The sequence below is a fragment of the Antedon bifida genome, chromosome 3 (genome assembly GCF_963402885.1).
Source record: "Antedon bifida chromosome 3, ecAntBifi1.1, whole genome shotgun sequence".
Taxonomy (NCBI): domain Eukaryota; kingdom Metazoa; phylum Echinodermata; class Crinoidea; order Comatulida; family Antedonidae; genus Antedon; species Antedon bifida.
The window spans coordinates 7,460,653-7,479,315 of record NC_136228.1 but is presented as its reverse complement, the minus strand read 5'-3'; the positions used below and the strand labels follow the sequence as shown (position 1 = coordinate 7,479,315).

The following is an 18,663-nucleotide window of genomic DNA, read 5'->3' as shown; positions in this document are numbered from 1 at the left end:
ATTTTCGACCTTTTTATTTTTCGATAAAACTGGTTACTATAGCACAGTTGACATGCGCAGAACCCATTATTCGACTCTGCGCATGTTTATTATGCTATAGTAACCATTTACGTCAAAAAATAAAAGGTCGACAATCTGCCATTTTTCAAAAATTTCCCTGTACTATAGTACAGGAATTTTTCAAAAAATGGCAAATTTTCGACCTTTTTATTTTTCGATAAAACTGGTTATTATAGCACAATTGACATGCGCAGATTCCATTATTCGACTCTGCGCATGTCTAATATGCTATAGTAACCATTTATGTCAAAAGTGGTTACTATAGCACAATTGACATGCGCAGAACCCATTATTCGTCTCTGCGCATGTTTATTATGCTATAGTAACCATTTATGTAAAAAAATAAAAGGGTCGAAAATCGGGCATTTTTCGAAAATTTTCCTGTACTATAATACAGGAATTTTTTTCAAAAAATGGCAAAAATATCCACTTTTTAAGATTCAATAATTATGCGATATTATTGCCATATATGAATTTTATAGAGCCATTGTAACCAGTTATGTCAACAAATAAATGGGTCGAAATTTGGCCATTTTTCGAAAGATATCCACTTTTTAAAATTCAATAATTATGCAATAATATTTCCATATATGCTCATATATTGTGTAATCATAATCTTATAGAGCCGTTAACTAGTTATGCAAAAAAATAAAATGGTCGAAATTTGGCGATATTTTTTTTTTAAATGGCCAAATATCGAGCTGGATATCTGGTTTAAACAAGGCCAGATACATGGCTGCAGTCGCGTGCACACATTTACCGACCAACCGACCGAGATAGTGAGCTGTAGAGTCGCGTTTGCACGCGACTACAAATGCTGATGCTACACAAAAAGAAACTATGAAATGACTAGAGACAAGGTTTTTGATGTGTTCTTATTTTTTGTACACTATACGTAAGATGTCTAGTTAAAGCATCTTCTATAAATTCATGCCTTAACAGGGCAATGACTAACAAGGTTTGAGGGAAAATAAACTGGCCAGTGTAATAATAACAATAATAATAAACCCTGATTAGGAGGTCAATGGTATACAAATATTGACTGAATTGAGGGGCGGAGCAGTTCAAAATATAACACAAGGTATTGTTCATATTTTAACTGAACTTACTAAATCCTCTCTAAGTCGGCTAAAACAAAGTACAGATATGCCAAGTTTAACTGGTTTATAGTTGCTATGGCAATAACTATAGACCGATTTATCTAAAGGTGCCGGTACACTATAAAGTTAGATTGTATAATAATTACAACAATGTATTAAGAAAAAAATATTTTTTGCAGATTAAATATGTATTGTCCCTTGAAACACAAAAAATGCAGGTCAAAATATTCTACATTTAAATTGGCCATATCAAAGTAATACTGTATTAAAGTTATTCACTTTAAGTCGAAAATTCGAGCCAAAAACAACAAGTTTACGTAATTAACAGGTAAATTAATTTGATTACATTTCGTCTGGAAAATCGTCGGGAGCGAAAGTAAACAAAGATTTCAAACGACGAGTATGCATTATGCATGATGCTAATTAGGATTGTTTACAACTCGTTTTGTTTTCACACAGATTGCGAGTTAGTTTTATGATTATGCATACAGAGTAGCCAAACAAGCACGTTGCATTATGAGATATGTTTTGATCGAAAACTTTGACTGGAAGTCAAAGTTATTTTTTTAACAAAAAAACGTCTGTATTTCAGTTATTTTTTTGGAATTAGTCAAAGGGACAATACATCTTTAAGTATAAGATTCAAAACCATTGTGATGTGCTTGCTTACTAGTTCCAGTGTCTTAGGTTCAAATCCTGAGGTACAATAAATTCTTTTTTATTTTAGATTTTCTAACTTACTATTTTACACAATAGTACAATGAATTTAAACTACAATATATATATATATACTACATATAAACATCACAGGCACAGAACGAAAGAAATTCTAAACCGCACGGTGACACACTGCTTTTGTTTTGTTTTTATATATTTAGGCAAATTGCCAAGGATAACTATAAGCGAATTCAATCACTATCCTTTTCACAATACAACTCTACATAAACAAAGTCTTATTACAAGTCTTTGGGAGTGGAGGTATAAATTGACAGGACTTGAACCCAGGACCCTTAGATTGGTAGCCAAGCATCATCATAACCACCAAACCAGAACTCCACTCCGAAAATTAATTTGAACGATAAAGATGAGGAAATCTGTGAGAATGAGAAAAAGCTGCTCCAAACAAGATTCGAACCTGGAACCTTTTGCTTGATATGAAGATTATTGGGTTTGTTATTTTAAAAATGGCAAAGACAAGGGGGAAAAAAGGAAAAAAGTCCCAACCAAGAACCCAAACCCTAACCTGTTTGATATGCAGACATCCTACAACTTGACCACTGGGTTTTCTGTGGTATGATATCAACTCTCAACACCCTCAAAATGGTACAGCGAGACAGCACTAGTTTGCAATTGTACGCACCATGCAAGACAGATCAAACATTTTTTTTAAACTCTCTAAAATATCGACAACACAAATAATCATCATATCTATTCACCTAACAAATATAATTCACAAATATGGCACCAATTTGAAAGAGAAACATTAAATAATATATGCTATTTAAACAAGATATACTATTAAAACCTATATTACTAATATATTACTATTGATTTCAGACAAAATTATTTTAAAATTATGAAAATTTACAAAAACAAAACGAGAGTATAAATGGCACAGCGCCATCTATTGTATAGGGCTTAGTTGTTATTGACACATTTGTATTTCTCCAGAAAATGTTTGGAGTCATGGACAGGCTAAGAAAAAAGCTCAATTATCTTAAATTGCACCTAATTATCATTATTTTCAGCCCCATCTAAAGCGTGGTTCCCACTAGCACGCAGCGCAACCGACGCAACAAAAGAAAATTCCCTTCCAATAATTGTGTTTGCCCCGGCCTGTGTGAAATCATACCTCCTTGTTGCACCTCAAACCTGCATATTTTGAGTATGCGCTGTACTATGTTTTCCAGTGTTCTTTTGCATTGCGTTGTTGCATGAAATCAAACTGATTTGATTTCTCGTAGCGATGTTTGTAGAAATGTTGGGTCGTCGGTTCCCACTTGTAATTATGCAATACAGCACTTTACGTCAATACGTCGCTGCATGTGTTCTAGTGGGAACCACGCTTAAAATAAGACAATTTGGTTATATGACATCACAGGAAGATAAGGTAATATATAGTACAAACAATTTACAACTTTAGCGTTTGCCGATCATACTTGCTTCTTGAAGTCCACATTTTAATGGTGTTATCATCGCTGACCGTAACAAGCATCTCAGGGTCAAGTGGATTGAATGCTACCGAGTTGACAACATCGTTGTGTGACAGACGTGACAAAAGTACACCGTAATGCGTGTCCCATATGTATGCATGTTTGTCTTCCGCCCCACTGAAAATAGACGAAAAATAATTATTATTGGTTTCTAAAATGGAAATTCATTTTTGCTTGGCATAATTAAGACAATAAAACTTCAAGAACAATATATCAAAATAGCAAAAATGCTAGAGGCTAATGCTTGGCCATGAAACTGTGAATTGATTTTTTAAAGATTTTGACCAAAGAATTTGCGATCAGTAAATAATGTTTAGTGAAACAACTATTTTTATATATTAATCTTACCTAGCAACATACTGGTCACTGACATCAAGATAAATGAAATTGAACTCATCATTCGGTGAGTATGCCTTGTGTCCATGGAAACGCTTCACCTCAGTCATGTCATAAAGGTCAAACATTCGGATTTCAATCTCTTGGGCAATTGGTGGCAGTGCTAACGGGTCTGATATGCGGTATTCTGGTGGCCAACAACGGCAGTTCACAAATAAAAACCTGATGGATATAAAATGTTGAAGAGTTCTTACATAATAATAATAACACAATCTCAATTTGGTTATTTTCATCATACAGTGCACTAATGAATAAATAAGCATTTTATAACGATGATGATATGATATGATTATATGATATGATTAGATGATATGATGATGATGATATGATATGATGATGATGTTATGATATGACAATGATAATATGATAATGATATGATATGACAATGATAATATGATGATGATATGACAATGATAATAGGATGATGATATGATGATATGATACGACAATGATAATATGATGATGATATGATAATATGATGATGATACGACAATGATGATATGATGATGATATGACAATGATAATATGATGATGATATGACAATGATGATATGATGATGATATCATATGACAATGATAATATGATGATGATTTGATATGACAATGATAATATGATGATGATATGACAATGATGATATGATATGACAATGATAATATGATATGATGATATATGACAATGATAATATGATGATGATATGATATGACAATGATATGATGATATGATATGTCAATGATGATATCATATGACAATGATGATATATGATGATTATATGAGATGACGATGATATGATGATGATATATGACAATGATGATATGATGATTATATGGTATGACAATGATGATATAATGATTGTATGATAAGACTATGATGATTATATGATATGACAATGATGATATATTATAATTATATGATATGACAATGATGATACTGTAAAAATTCAACAAATCAATAATTTAAAAACTGTGTATATTGAATTTTTTTTATTACCTTTGATCTGGTGAAAGAGCCATGCCAATAGCATGTCCATTCAACTCAATAACATGATCAACTTTATCAAAGTCAATTCCTTGTTCATCACCCAACTCAGCAGCGGCGGCGTCATCCTGTCGGGGTAAATGGAAGACACCATTTCCTAGAGGGCCTTTTAATGTATTGCACATTTCTTTTCTGATTTTCTTGATCCCAATTTGATGTGGAGTGTACGCTTTAGAACCCATTGTGAAGATCAAATGTTTGATTTCTTTCGACGAGCTCCGTTTGCTACGCCGTTTGTTTCGTAAATGTATTGCGACTTCGTGAGAATCTGAGAAACTACTGCTTGATAGGTAGTTCTCATCGGTAATGTTCTTTGAGGTCATGACATTACGTGACCTGTCCGATTCCAAATTGAGTAACCTCCGGTCTGAGTACTGTATTGAAGGCTCATCATCTAAGCTATCTGTACTACCAAATGTGAATTTTTTACCCCAAGCTCTGATAACATCACTGGCACTTGCGCTATCAGTTGCAAACGTCCTACAGCCCAGGTCAGTGTCTGGACTGGACAGCATAGTGTCTGTCGAACTACAAACTGACGCTGGACATTCTATGGATGGTGCTTCGCGGAAGGCTTGTCGCGATGTTGATGGGCAATCATGGGAATCTCGTTCATCTCCATTACGCGGCCACTGTGCGTTCACAAACTCTGACGGACTTTCCATTCTTGGAGATCGTATTGCTGGTGATCTTCTCGACTGGGAACCAGAAGGACTAGCTTGGGATTCTTCCATACCAACCTCTGGATCAACACCATCAATTAAGATCTTTAAGATGTCATAATCAAGATGTCCACCTCTTCGCATCTCTGCTTCTCTGACACGCATCCAGAGTCGTTGATAGCAACTGTCTGGATCAAGTTTCGCTGCTGGAGACACACCAACAGTGTACATTCCTTTCAAGGTTGTGCGCTGACTCTTTCTCGTAAGGTCTGGTGGAGTACTACTTACGTAGCTGACATCACGTTTCAGTGAAGAACTCTTCGGAACGACTCCTGTTTGCGGGATGTTTTGAATCGGTATTCTTGGCGACACTGATCTCTTAGGTTCGATCTCTCCAGTTGAAAGAGCAGGACTCGGTGGTGCTTTGAAGCAAGGTTCACTTTCACTGTGATGAAGAATTCCTGTATCAAACGACTGGTTAATATCTCCTTCACTACATGTTCTCTTTCCATTATGATGTGCACTATTATTGATCTCTCCAGTTCCCTCAAGATCACTCTCCCAAGCACTGATCCTGTTCTCAATCTCACTTTCGCTAGAGCTATGGAAAAAGTCACTAGAACTTGGTACACCAGTACTTTCGGCCGTCATCTCCTTCGCGTCATCGACCGCGATACCTCTTCCGAGAGCGCTACAGTTTGCGACCATAATGTTGCGGATGGTACTGGCATTAATGTTGAGGAACTTAAAGATACGCATGACTACAGATTCTTGCTCCGAGTCAACCTCTTGCATTGCTTTGTTTAACCAGAGGGCTGAGCATGATGATAGATTTCCCAGGTAGTGCAAGTTACCAGACAGTAAGTATGAATTATTCAACCAACATCCAAAAATGTCATATGGTTTGTTTAACACACGAGCCTGAAGATAGAATTCCTCTGGAAAAAAAATAACAATAAACAACCAGTCAATGTCTGTAATATTATATTGTATTATTTATTCTTAAATATCATATTAACGATTTAAAACTCATTGGAAAATAAACATTGCATTTTAAACAGTTATAATGATTAACCTTGGTTCCCACTAGATTACATCGTAAGGAACAACTCAAATAATTTAGCCAATTACATGTGATAATTGGATGTGTACGTTTTTGAATTTGGAGTAGTAACTGATACTATCACAACACGGTTTGTAACCATGCGTTTGCTATGCTCCATTGAGTTTGAATTGCAACATGCCATGTCTCCAAAAAAGAAATAATATTGAGTATAAACAAGAGATTTTGGCCCTGTTTCTGCTGCCAAGAAAATACCGTATTTTATACGGTATTTTTTGAATACCGTATTTATACCGTATTTTTTTGGCAGCAGAAACTGCGCTCATAAAAAAAATACCGTATTTTGTATACCGTATTTTTCCCACAAAATTTGTGGATAAAATACGGTATTTACAAATTTATACCGTATTTTATGTACCCTTTTCTGCTGCCAATAAAAAATACCGTATATTTTTTGACCTGCGACATGAGGTCAACATCGTGTTTTTATTTTCTGTCGCTGTGAGCTGTTTTACATGTGAAGCGAAGACGTCACAGTATTTACTATATAAATCTGTGTGGGGAAAAGGGGTGTGGGGAAGGAGGGGAAGTTAAATGTCCGGCCAACTAAAAGTTAATAAAAGGGACAACCACATTTATAAAGACATTTCTAAAAAAATAAAGCAGGAGTACGGAATAGAATTGTCTCCAAAGCAAGTAAACTCAAAGCTGAAGAGCCTGCGAAAGCAGTACAACTTTGCAAAAGACAATAACTCGGGGAGGGAACGAATTACTTGTCCCCATTACGATGTTTTCTGTGCTCTCACAACATCTCTATCACTAGGGCTAACCTGTTGAAAGTGAGGCGTAAAACTTCCTTTATTGCGACTTTTAATTATCGACCAAATAAATGAATGGCAATTTGGGTAAAAAGGATGAAATTTAACACGACCACCCAAGAAGTATTGTTAGAAGAAACGGGGTACTGAAAAATACGGTATAAAAAATACCGTATTTTATACCGTATTTTTATACCGTATTTTGAGCAGTTGCAGCAGAAACAGGCCCTTTGAGAGACTGCTGATATGCTATAGAATGAACTATTATTATTATAATTTACCTCAAACATTATAACAAACAACTACAACATTATATAGATGATCTGTTGATCCTTTAGTGCTTGAATACCTCCCCTAATGACATTGTACAGAAAGTGACAATGTACAGAGAAGTGACAACGTATAGAAGGTGACAATGTATGAAAGCCATTAAAAGCTTATTTCCGCTAAAAGAATTTTCCGTGGGGACGTTGAATTGTAATCCATGTGTTTTGTTCCGCTAATAGTTCATGGTTATGTATAATGGGTTTGCTGTATACAAGTTAGTTTGATAACATCATATAATTATTATACAAAATGATGTGGGTCTCAGTGGCTGAAAATACACATAAAATACAAAGCAAAAAACATTATTCCTTCGTTAGGGATAATGAGAGCATTTGGAAAGGAATATAAAGCAGTTTATAAGCACTTTGGAATATCACTCGTGTATTTTCCTTGGGAATTCTCAAATGATTAGAGAGCCTTGGCAGATATAACTACCAATTTCAATCCTCTAGCTAACAGCTTTCTTTTTCCAACATACTTATTATTATTAATTTAACCATTTTTTCTATGATAGCGTGCACGCATGGTGGAAAGTGTTTCAGAGCAAACGTCACAACATGTACGTACATGATTTGTTGTTTGTACATACATGTGACGTTTGATCCCAAACCCTTTCCATGGATTGCTCAATGACGTTCCTTGCGAAATCGAGCTATTTGCTATAAACCTATGTATTTCCAAAACTTCTGCAAGCTTACACACTACATAGCCGATAGCTATAGTGTGCGCCAGGCTTTAAGAAACCTTCTGGATTCCTGCTCTATACATTGATCTTGTTTACATTAAAGATATTCCGAATTCTCTTTTGTGAATTCCGAACGAAGTTCATGAATATACATTAGTAAATGTACTGGATCCCACGGGAATGATGAATCTAACAGCATTAATGCATGCTTTTAAAAATCCTGTTAAAAGATATTTTCTGGCACATTTGCTTAATGTATTGTAAAGATAGGATTACGACACATTAATGTTTTATGCACAAATAGAGTCAAATTTTCTAATGTTCTTTTATGATGAAAATGTTGAATATAACAATGCTCTTTGTGTATAGGTACATGGTCATGGATGCTGGACTTTTTAATAGTCGTTTTTTTATTTAGAGACATTATTTTTTGTTCTCCTATGTCATATTTTAATATAATAATTTAGGCTTATAAATACGAACGTCTCAATGTACTTTACAATAAAGATGGCAGACAAAATAAACCGTTGAGTTTTATATTAAAAGCTGCCTAGCCCATATAAATAATTGAATTGCTTATAAACAGGCAAAGAATGTTCTGTGTGGATGCATTCATGTCGTCATGTTAAACCTGTTTTAAGATGACTAAACATCCAAATATTTGTTTGAAATATTTATTTATTTAAAAAACTACGTATTATTATTGTTGATTATTATTCATTTCATATGTTTTAAAAATAAACTTTTTAATTGATAGGTTTTGTAGTTAATCCAGTTAAAACTGCTCGACTGTAATTATGAAAAAATGAGTCATAGAAGAATCTGTTGCATTTGGCCTGCCGCCAACCATAATAAACATTAGATATGACAAGTCACCTTGACTTAATAAAGCCGCATCAAACCCACCCATTTGCCTAGTATGTCTGTCTGTCTGTAGGTCTGTTGAATATGTTAATCATTTTGTAGGAATTGAGTGTAAGGAATGAATCAATGGTATAGCTTTGACATAGTTCTATGTTTTTACTATGCGACTATGAAATCATACATAACAGCCATTTTTGTATCATTACTAGTTAAATCGGTGTACTAATCAAATTATGCTCCTACAGTATCACAGCTTATTTAGAAGGTATGTTTAGTTTGTGAGCATGTGCAGGTCATGGTCAATTAACAGGCAATGTTTTCAGTGCAACATAGCCAAATCAAAACACACTGATTTAGTTCATTTTGGTTGAGCCTGGTATCCCCAAATTTCATTTTTTTCCTGTTCAGTGTTACTATTAGTTATAAATAATGAAATGAATTTCTCAAATTGTGTAGCCAAAGATGCAATACAAAACTAGAAGGGCACTCAGATTTATCTGCAGTTATTGTTAAGTGAATCAAAATTGTTAATGATTTTGTTTGATTGCAATGCCATATTAATCAGTTAAATACCAGATGTCTACCTTTGATATTGAACACTGCTATTTCGCCAGAGGTACTGTTAGGTCCAAAGTGAACACCTGATACCAGTAGAAGTGTGTCTGTAGCATTGAATTGCGAGAACTGTGTGTACTGCCACCTAAATAGTTCCTTCATGCTTTGACTGTAGCGGATCGATGCTGGAGGACCGGTCTTCCAAACCTGTAGTGTCAATTTTTTTAACAAAAGAAAAGAGTTTTATTGTGATATAGTTACATACTGTAGGTTGACAATATAAAAACATAGCATGCCAAGCAAACCTCCCACTGCACTGTATATCACCAAGTGTACTCCCTCCCATTCTCTAGAGTGCAATCCCACCTCAAATTTAGACTGAATATGTACCCAAGACTTTGGCCAATACCCAAATGTAATACACTCCCTAATTTTTGCCAGATTGCATATATCCAAACCCTTAGCACTACTCGGTCATATACGGTAATAGTTATATTACTTTCACAACCAGAAACTAACAAAGAAGTTTCCCAAAAAATACATAATTTAAAAAAAATGATTGAATATATATTATATTACATTAAAAACGAATTCAATATATGTTATCAAACTATTTTGAAAATCACCTTTATTCTTTTTGGTCATGAACAAAGTTGTATACAGTCAACTCTCCCAATACTTGAGGTCAAAAATTAAGGTCCCAAATTCATTAATTAAAAACATATTCGGAACACCAGACTTTCCAGAAAACCAGACATATTAATTAGGTCAGCCCAAAAATGTCTGTTATTGGGAGAGTTGACTGTACTCTAAAAATGGTAAATTGTACATAAACTTTATATTACCTTTATGGTACCATCTTTTGAACATGAGGAGAACATTTTGCCATTGTGTGAGAAACTGACGTGCAGCACTTGATCCGTGTGTTCCCGTAGCACCTGACATTGCACCTTTGGCGTGTGATACGCAAGCCGCTTGAATTCACGACGATATGATTGCTGGTTTTTGGGCAGCTTTATAGATGTGTCTATCTTCCATTCGCGATATAGCAGTTGTTTCCATAGTAACTCGTCATGGCTGATTCGTAGCCACGATTTGCATGTGAGGGCGCATCGTTGGAGCTCCTTGGACGAGAGGAAACTGAAGATGTGTAGGATGAGGCTATCTGGCAGACACAGCCAGATGCCGTGTTTGTTAGCCATTCTGAAAAAAAAAACAAAAATCAATGTATAATAAAATTCACAATTAATCTTTGTTTTGCTTCGAATTGAAAAATAATTAACAAAGTGTTATAAAAAGTAATTAATCCTTACTGTACTTTAGTATGACCAATCCTTTGGACACCCCTATTAAGGGGTTAAAATGAACAAAGGGCAATATAATGTTGTAGTATACCAATCCCTATTTAGGGGATACCCCACTTAGTCTTTGTTGGGTCCTGAAAAGGTGTCCCCTTAATAGAGGTTCTAATGTATTATGCAAGAACTAATAACTAGATAAAGTTGTATTCGTGCAATCTTAGAACACTTAAATTACACATTGCATAGCCTAGATACTAATATCAGTATCCTAGCCAATGGTAAATTGAATAAATAGTATTTGTTCGCAATGATAAGTATTGACATTTTGGTAACCAGCGTTTCCTTTAAAAGCCAAAGATGGTCACGCAGGTTAGGCCCTGACATATGCCAACAGGTTTAAGAGCGAAAGATAAAAGCAGGCCTACAAATGAGGTCTGAAGGTCGTCGGCCTATAGTATCATACCCAAGTTCATCACTAATTTATTTAAAAAAACATTTTACTGTAGATTCAAGGTATTGCAACTGGTTTTGGCTGGATTCCCTCTTTTCCTACTAATTCAATCAAACTGTATTAAGATGAATTAGATAATAATATATAAGATAATTAGTAGTAGTAGTCGGCTGAAAAGTAAAATTTATTTTTAATGTAAAGTCTCTGTGTAAGCTTCGCAAGTTAAAAAAGCTATGGTATTTTTAAAACCATTTTTTTGCCATTTTACATACAAATTTATACAAATATTAAAGATGTATTGTTCCCCTGAAAAAAAAATTATTAAAAATTTTTTTGTTGAATATACCATTTTAATGTCACAACTCACATAATAGTTATCCACTTTGACCAAAAATTAGATCGAAAAAAAATGTAGTTACCTGAAAAAACTGTAATTTAAAGCAAAAAAATAGTCAAATTGGCTGCCAGCCAATGGATTTGTGGTTGAATTTAACCATTTATTTTGTCATTTTATAAGTGAAAACATTAATTTTTTTCTTTTTTTTTTCTACGGAAGTGATTAACTTTATTAAAACTACAAAATAACCTACCGGTATTCAAAGTCTGATTTAACTAATCTTCATTTTTCATGTTTTTGGGGGACAATACATCTTTAAATGTAATGTTCAATATATTTGGAAGTAATAATAATGTACATATTTTCATCTGATTCCGACATATGGCATTGTATGCACAGTATCATAGGGAAATTCTATAATACAGTGTCACATATGTACCACACATGTAATATGTATATTAAGTTAAAGATGTATTGTCCCCCAAAATCATGAAAAATAAAGATTTATAAAATCAGACTTTTAATACACTAAAGCATTAGTAGATTACCCATCTGTTTTTAGTACATTCTTTTAAATGTTTATTTTTACTGATATTTTTTTTTACAGATCTTGAGTGTCTCCTTCTTTTTCCTGAAGCAGTAGATACGCCCTAGATTACTAAAGTAAACTTTAACTTGAGTTAAATTTTAATTTTACAACTGTCCCTTGCTGACCTTTCATTTTACCTTTAAAACTAGGCTCTTGCGTGTCATGTAAAGTCGGTATAATTAACTGATTTATTTCTTCTTTCATTTTCATAATTTAAAATCAACACTGGATTAATAAAAGATTGACAAAAAGATTATTTACATTTGAATCACAAATATCTTCTTTATTAATTAGAAAGCTCACAGTATTTTCTTTCCGAGCCACCAAACTAGTTTTTTTTAAACTAAACTGTACTGTAAAAAAAAATCAAAGCATTCACTTAAGTTTAAATCAAGAATCCAATATCTACCAAGATGTATTTTCTCCCAAAACATATTTAAAGATGAATAAAATCAAACTTTTTGTAGTTTTAGTAAAGTTATTGTCTTCTTAAGCAGAAAAAACAAACAAAGATAATTATTTCACCATAGAGATATTATCTCTATGATTTCACATACAAAAATACAAAATAAACAAGGCCAACAGCCATAAGTCGCGTGCTAAAACGCATAGTGATACTAGACCGACCGACCGACCGACCTAGTGAACTATAGAGTCGCGTCCACGCGACTAAAAATAATTTTTAAAATTTCTAATGTGCTTCTGGATAACTATTTAATCTTTCAATACATTTTTTTAGGCAAACTTTTTTTTTAAAGTGAAAACTTTAAAATGGCATTCAACAAAAAAAATTGTTTAAAAATTATTTCTTCATCTTTGAAATACATAATACAGTATATATACCAGTTCTACATACTGTAACATATTTCTATGGCCGATAATTTGACAAAAAAAGTGTGATGTTCCCAAATATGGCAGTGATGTTCCAAAATATGGCAGTGATATACCCAAATATGGCAGTGATGTGCCCAAATATGGTAGTGATATGACATCATCATGTCCATATCACATTTATTTGTCACATTAAGTTTTGATATAGTGTAGACAGAGCTTTAGCTTTTGGACTGTGTGGAGGCCTTTTGGATAAACAACAGATTGTATTAGAACTTATTCAAACTACTTTCGTATTGGGTATCCGGTGCTGTTTGGTTTTTGTTTTGGTTCTTAGGTTCGGTTCTCTGGTGCCACCAGCATGTTCTCAATGATTACAAATTTGGTAAACACAGCTGATGACTCGTGGTACGTAAAGGAGAATTTTTTTTCATAATAAATTAGTTGAATAAGCTAAACTAAGTACCAAAATCGTGTCAATCATACCCTAGAGTATTTATACAATAAAACTTGTCTTGCATCAGTGTTCTCAGCTATCGTTAATTACACGCTTCAAGTATCTACAGTACAACAACGTAATCCGTGGATTTAAAGTTTATTTCTATGGAAACGGTAATATATCTAGAAAAATTTGCTAAAATTTCAAGTAAAAAAAAAATCGCGAAAAAGAAAAGGTCATGAAATAGTTGGAATTATAAAGTCTCGAAAATTTAGGGACACACATTTTTTTAAAAGGCTGTACAGAATTTCTATGGAAACGGCAATATATCTATACAAATTTGATAAAATAAAAAATAATAAATTTATATAAATGATTGTATTAACAAACATCACACAGGGGTATTGGGATTGGTGGTGGTGGTGGCGTCCCAAATGAGGGATTCTACAGTAATTCTCCTGGTCACCAGAACATTTTCTAGAATTATTTAATGGATTGATTGATTACTTACTTGATATATTCATTTCATTTATTATTTTTTGTGACCCGCAAAACAAACTCCACCCTTGCCCATTTCCGTAGTATCTATCAATTATCAATATTTTTTCATTTAAATTTGAATCTTTCATTTAATTAAAAAGAATTACAATCAGTAAAGTATTTCAATTAAGAAGCAAAGTAGAGTGTCCCCCTGAGGCTTTTACAAAATCCGATATACGAGATCTTGACATTTTAATTTTTATAGCTAGGCGACATTAAAAGTGGCTTGTGAACGATCTAGGAAAGACAACGATCTACGTTAATGAACATTCCCCATTGGTTAGGATAATTGAATATGACAACTGGTGAATTTAAATATGCTGTCACAGTAATTACAAATGGCAAACCCACAAATATTTTAGTACACTGTACAATAGAAAATGGTACCATATCACTTTTTTATAATTTTTTTGATGGACTACACTCTAAAGTTATTTTTTTTGTTGTGACCTGCAAAACCAACTCCATCCTAAACCATTTTCGTAGTATTATCAATATTTTTTTCATTTAAATTTGAATCTTTCATTTAATTAAAAAAGAATTACAATCAGTAAAGTATTTCAATTAAGAAGCAAAATCCGATATATCACATCTGTTTGTGTGAAGTTTTCCAATTCCAACCTACTCTCTGACGGAAAGAAGAAACTGCCAAGGATGCATCTAAAAGTTCCTTTAATTACCAGATATTTACCTAAATTTTAATATAAAAATGTATTATTGTATTGTAAATTTGTATTCATAATCTTCTTATTTATAGATTTAAAAATTGTTTGTAAAATAATAATTATCCATAATTATTTCCATGAATCCGGGACGTTTCCAACCAGGGGACAAATCAAAACAATTTAATCATTATCGAAGGCACCATTAATACTATACTAACTAAGGCTTTTTAAAATCATTTTTTTAAGCAGGCTTATTTATACATATGTATATCATTTTTCAGAGTCGCTGACAACCGGACTATCTGGAAAGTCATAACCGCTGAACGTTCAGTAAAGCTGACCTAAATGGGACAAAAAGAGGAATCGCCACTGGGTCAAATTGCTGACTCCTGCTACCTTTCAAACAAGAAATTTTATGAAAAAAAAGAATTATTTATTTATAACTAAAAAAAATTTTAATTAATATTTTACGGTATTGGCATAGAATTATATGTAACTAAAACTACAATATTCTTACACAAATAAATCATTGGTTTTAATGTTTGCGTACTGTGTGACAAAAGTGTTTATGAAATGCCAACTGGGAATTAATTAAATCTTACTGAGAGTGCTCTCTGAGGTCACGGCTTCAAGTCGCTACTCAGTGAGATTAGTAATTGTCACATCAGTAAATAAACATAGTTTTAGTTTGTTTTCCGTTTCATATTAGTTACTGCACTTGAAATCTTGACATTTGTGTATTTAAATTTGTATGGATTTTATCAAATAAATCGATACAAATTTAAAAAAAAATAGTAATAATATATACTGTATACGGTATAATGGTCACATTTAGATTATTTCTTATTGTAAATTTGAGAGAAAATACAAAAAAATGTATATATTTGAATTGAAATATAGCTCGTTGTTCAAAATATTAATATGGGACCATTATTTTAAAAAGTTTTCTCATCTCAAAATCAATCAAAGTTAATCGTTAGGAGGCATGGTTTCTAGTTCTAGTTACCATTTATTTGTATTAATATTTTCTAAATTTATCATCACTAATTTGCCATAATGTTAAACAAAAACAAACCTAAAACAGAACAAAAGTAAACCAATGAACCAGAATTACCAAAACACAATATAAAATTTAAGATATATCTTGCTACCTCTCATGGCCTCCATCTGCAAGTCTTCACCATTTGTGGAGAAGGGAGGGGGTTAGGTTATACCCCTCTTTCCTTCAGTGACTTGCGGGCAACATCATACAAAATATGAATCTTTTTATAAATACTGTACAACAATAATAATTAATATTATTCTATAAACTTACCACAATGTCACCATGTCACCCAATGGGTAAAACCTACACAATGAACAAAAATGTTTTCTTATCTCAAAATCAATCCTAGGACTGCCACTTATAAATTATATGAATCTGAAATACTGTACAACAATAATGTTATTCTATAAACTTACCACAATGTTACTCAATGGGTATAAGCAAACATCACATGAAACCTAGACAATGAAGCGAAGTGACGACTCACAACAAAGACCATATTAAAATGGGCAATGGCTCAAAGGTGTACATTTACACTTTATTTATACCATGTTTGTAATGGAAATATGAAAATTGGTTTCATTTAGACAGGAAACAGAAATTAGTCTTCATCGAACTATTGTGGTTTCACTCTAATGTGTTATTGGCAACTTGGTTTATTCCACTTCGGCAACAGATGGGGTAAATAAGGAACTGAAATATTAAGATACTAACACAAAGGAAATGTAGGGTTTATGCTATGACATCATAAATACCTTGGTACGATTCAAATCTTTAATGTGTTTTTTTTAAAGGGCCAAAAATTTTGAATTATTTATACAATACTGAGTAATACTATAGGATGGATTGGGTATAGAGAGTACTGTAGGGTTATAATTAAATACACATTTTGTTTAAAAGGTCAAGCTATGAATGCCAAACGTGGAAATTGAAAGAAGCCAAGTTATACCCTATATTTAGCCCGTCTTATCCCACTTTGCCTTCTACTGCTAGGCTTAGGGAATGTTGAAACATAAACAGACCATTTTTGGTCATGACACATAATTTGTAAAGTACAGAAATAAGTTAAGATACAAACAACACATTTTGTCAAATGGAACCTGTATTTAACAATTGAAGAAAATTAGAAGGGATTTGATTATAATATAAATTATAATCAGATTGCATTAAAAATGTAATTTCCAAACTATTATGTCCGAATTTAGAATTTTATCAGAATAAACTTACTGTATTTTCTATAAGAGATTTCTTGATGTGACTGTCATTTTTATTATACAGTATTTATAATCTATTTTTGTTCCTTGTACCATTTGGTTTTTTTTGGTTTGCTATTTTTTCAGTCAATTTTTTTAAAGCAGATTTGGTTGTAAATAAGAGGCAATGTGCCAACCCATTATCACAAACCCAATCTGAAGGTTTACTGTACAATATTTTAGGAATGTAGAAAGAACATTTAAAAACTAAATGTTATTAATATTATGTAATATTGTATTGCAGAGTTCATATATTAATAATAATAGCACTTTGTTTTCGTAATGGATAACACTACAGATTATTTACATTAGAAAAAAAACAAATTGATTCCAGGAATTCATGATATCATTTCCAACAAGGAACCTTAATTATGTACACAGAGAGGGTGCCTTGTGGGAAATGGAATACTAGTCATGCTTTGTTTCAAATTAAGGTCATGTGGTCACTACTAGTCCTGTAGCATCAGTAGGCCTACTTTAAATAAAGGGCTTATTTAATACTGTATTTAATATTTTCAAAAAAACAAAATTAACTTATTTGACGGACAATACCAAGGTCAAATGGATGTGACAAATGAAAAGGTTACAAAATTATAATTTCATTTATTTTTAGATTTCTTACTAAACCAACTATCATAATCTATAGGCCTATTTAGTTTTCATATAAACTTGACATTTATTATTGTAAATTAATCCATACCTTTTCAATTATAAGCATCAATAAATTATTAAAATAAATTATTTAAAATAAATTAATTCTTAAGCTAATTAAATTGGGAAGTCAACCATCCAAAACGCTGATTATACGGAAGAAATACAGTTTAAGAAAAACTAGTATTTAATATTATAATAATAAAAAAATAAACTGCTACTTTACTGGTGTAGGCCTACAGACTGTTTTATTATTGCAATTATTATTATTAAATTACATTAACTTAATAATTATAGGATAATTAAATTATTTACAGCAATATTTTTTTCCATTTTAAAATGTAGGCCTAACATTCCTAACTAAATAAAAAACCTAGGCTTATAAATCTAATTTATTTTACTGGTTTTGTTGAGCCAGAAAGTTCGTTCAAACAAAGCTAGCTGGCTGGGTCCTATGAAAAGGGTCCAATCGTCCCCCAACAGAACAGGTTACCTCTCCTGGCGGTCTAACTAAATGGCTAGCTAAAGTTATTTTGCATAAGTAGTAAGCCTAGCTCCTATCTAGCTAGGCCTAGGCATACGTAGGGCCTAGGCCTAGTCTTTGTATGTACTTAACTATAAATAATCGCAATTATACAACAAACTTACGAACTTGACAAAATTTACGTTTTCGATCGATGGAGGTAAAACAAGCTTTTCATAATTGTTGTAAATTAAATGGAACCTGCGTAAATTTTTTAGAAAAATAATTTATTTTTGTTTTTGTGTGAGCGCCACCAATAG

General features: G+C 32.7%; 2 protein-coding genes across 2 annotated transcripts in view; both read right to left on the bottom strand.

The window, feature by feature from the left end:
• The window catches only part of LOC144838823 (rab-like protein 6), a 273,930-nt gene that overhangs the window by 221,468 nt on the left and 33,799 nt on the right, over positions 1 to 18,663 (bottom strand). The window lies entirely within an intron of this gene.
• Positions 3,170 to 18,553, bottom strand: LOC144838821 (F-box/WD repeat-containing protein 5-like). Its single transcript, XM_078694319.1, has 6 exons — positions 18,529 to 18,553; positions 10,624 to 10,981; positions 9,808 to 9,985; positions 4,757 to 6,404; positions 3,722 to 3,931; positions 3,170 to 3,490 (listed from the first exon to the last, which is right to left on the bottom strand). The coding sequence occupies exons 2-6, from the start codon at positions 10,978 to 10,980 to the stop codon at positions 3,292 to 3,294; spliced, it is 2,592 nt and encodes an 863-aa protein (XP_078550445.1). The 5' UTR covers position 10,981; positions 18,529 to 18,553; the 3' UTR covers positions 3,170 to 3,291.

Coding starts and splice junctions, on each gene's coding strand:
- LOC144838821 (XM_078694319.1), bottom strand. CDS start 10,980: ATGGCTAACAAACACGGCATCTGGCTGTGTCTGCCAGATAGCCTCATC. Junction 9,986..10,623: donor CAAAAGATGGTACCATAAAG/GTAATATAAAGT, acceptor TTGACACTACAG/GTTTGGAAGACCGGTCCTCC. Junction 3,932..4,756: donor GCTCTTTCACCAGATCAAAG/GTAATAAAAAAA, acceptor TATATCCATCAG/GTTTTTATTTGTGAACTGCC.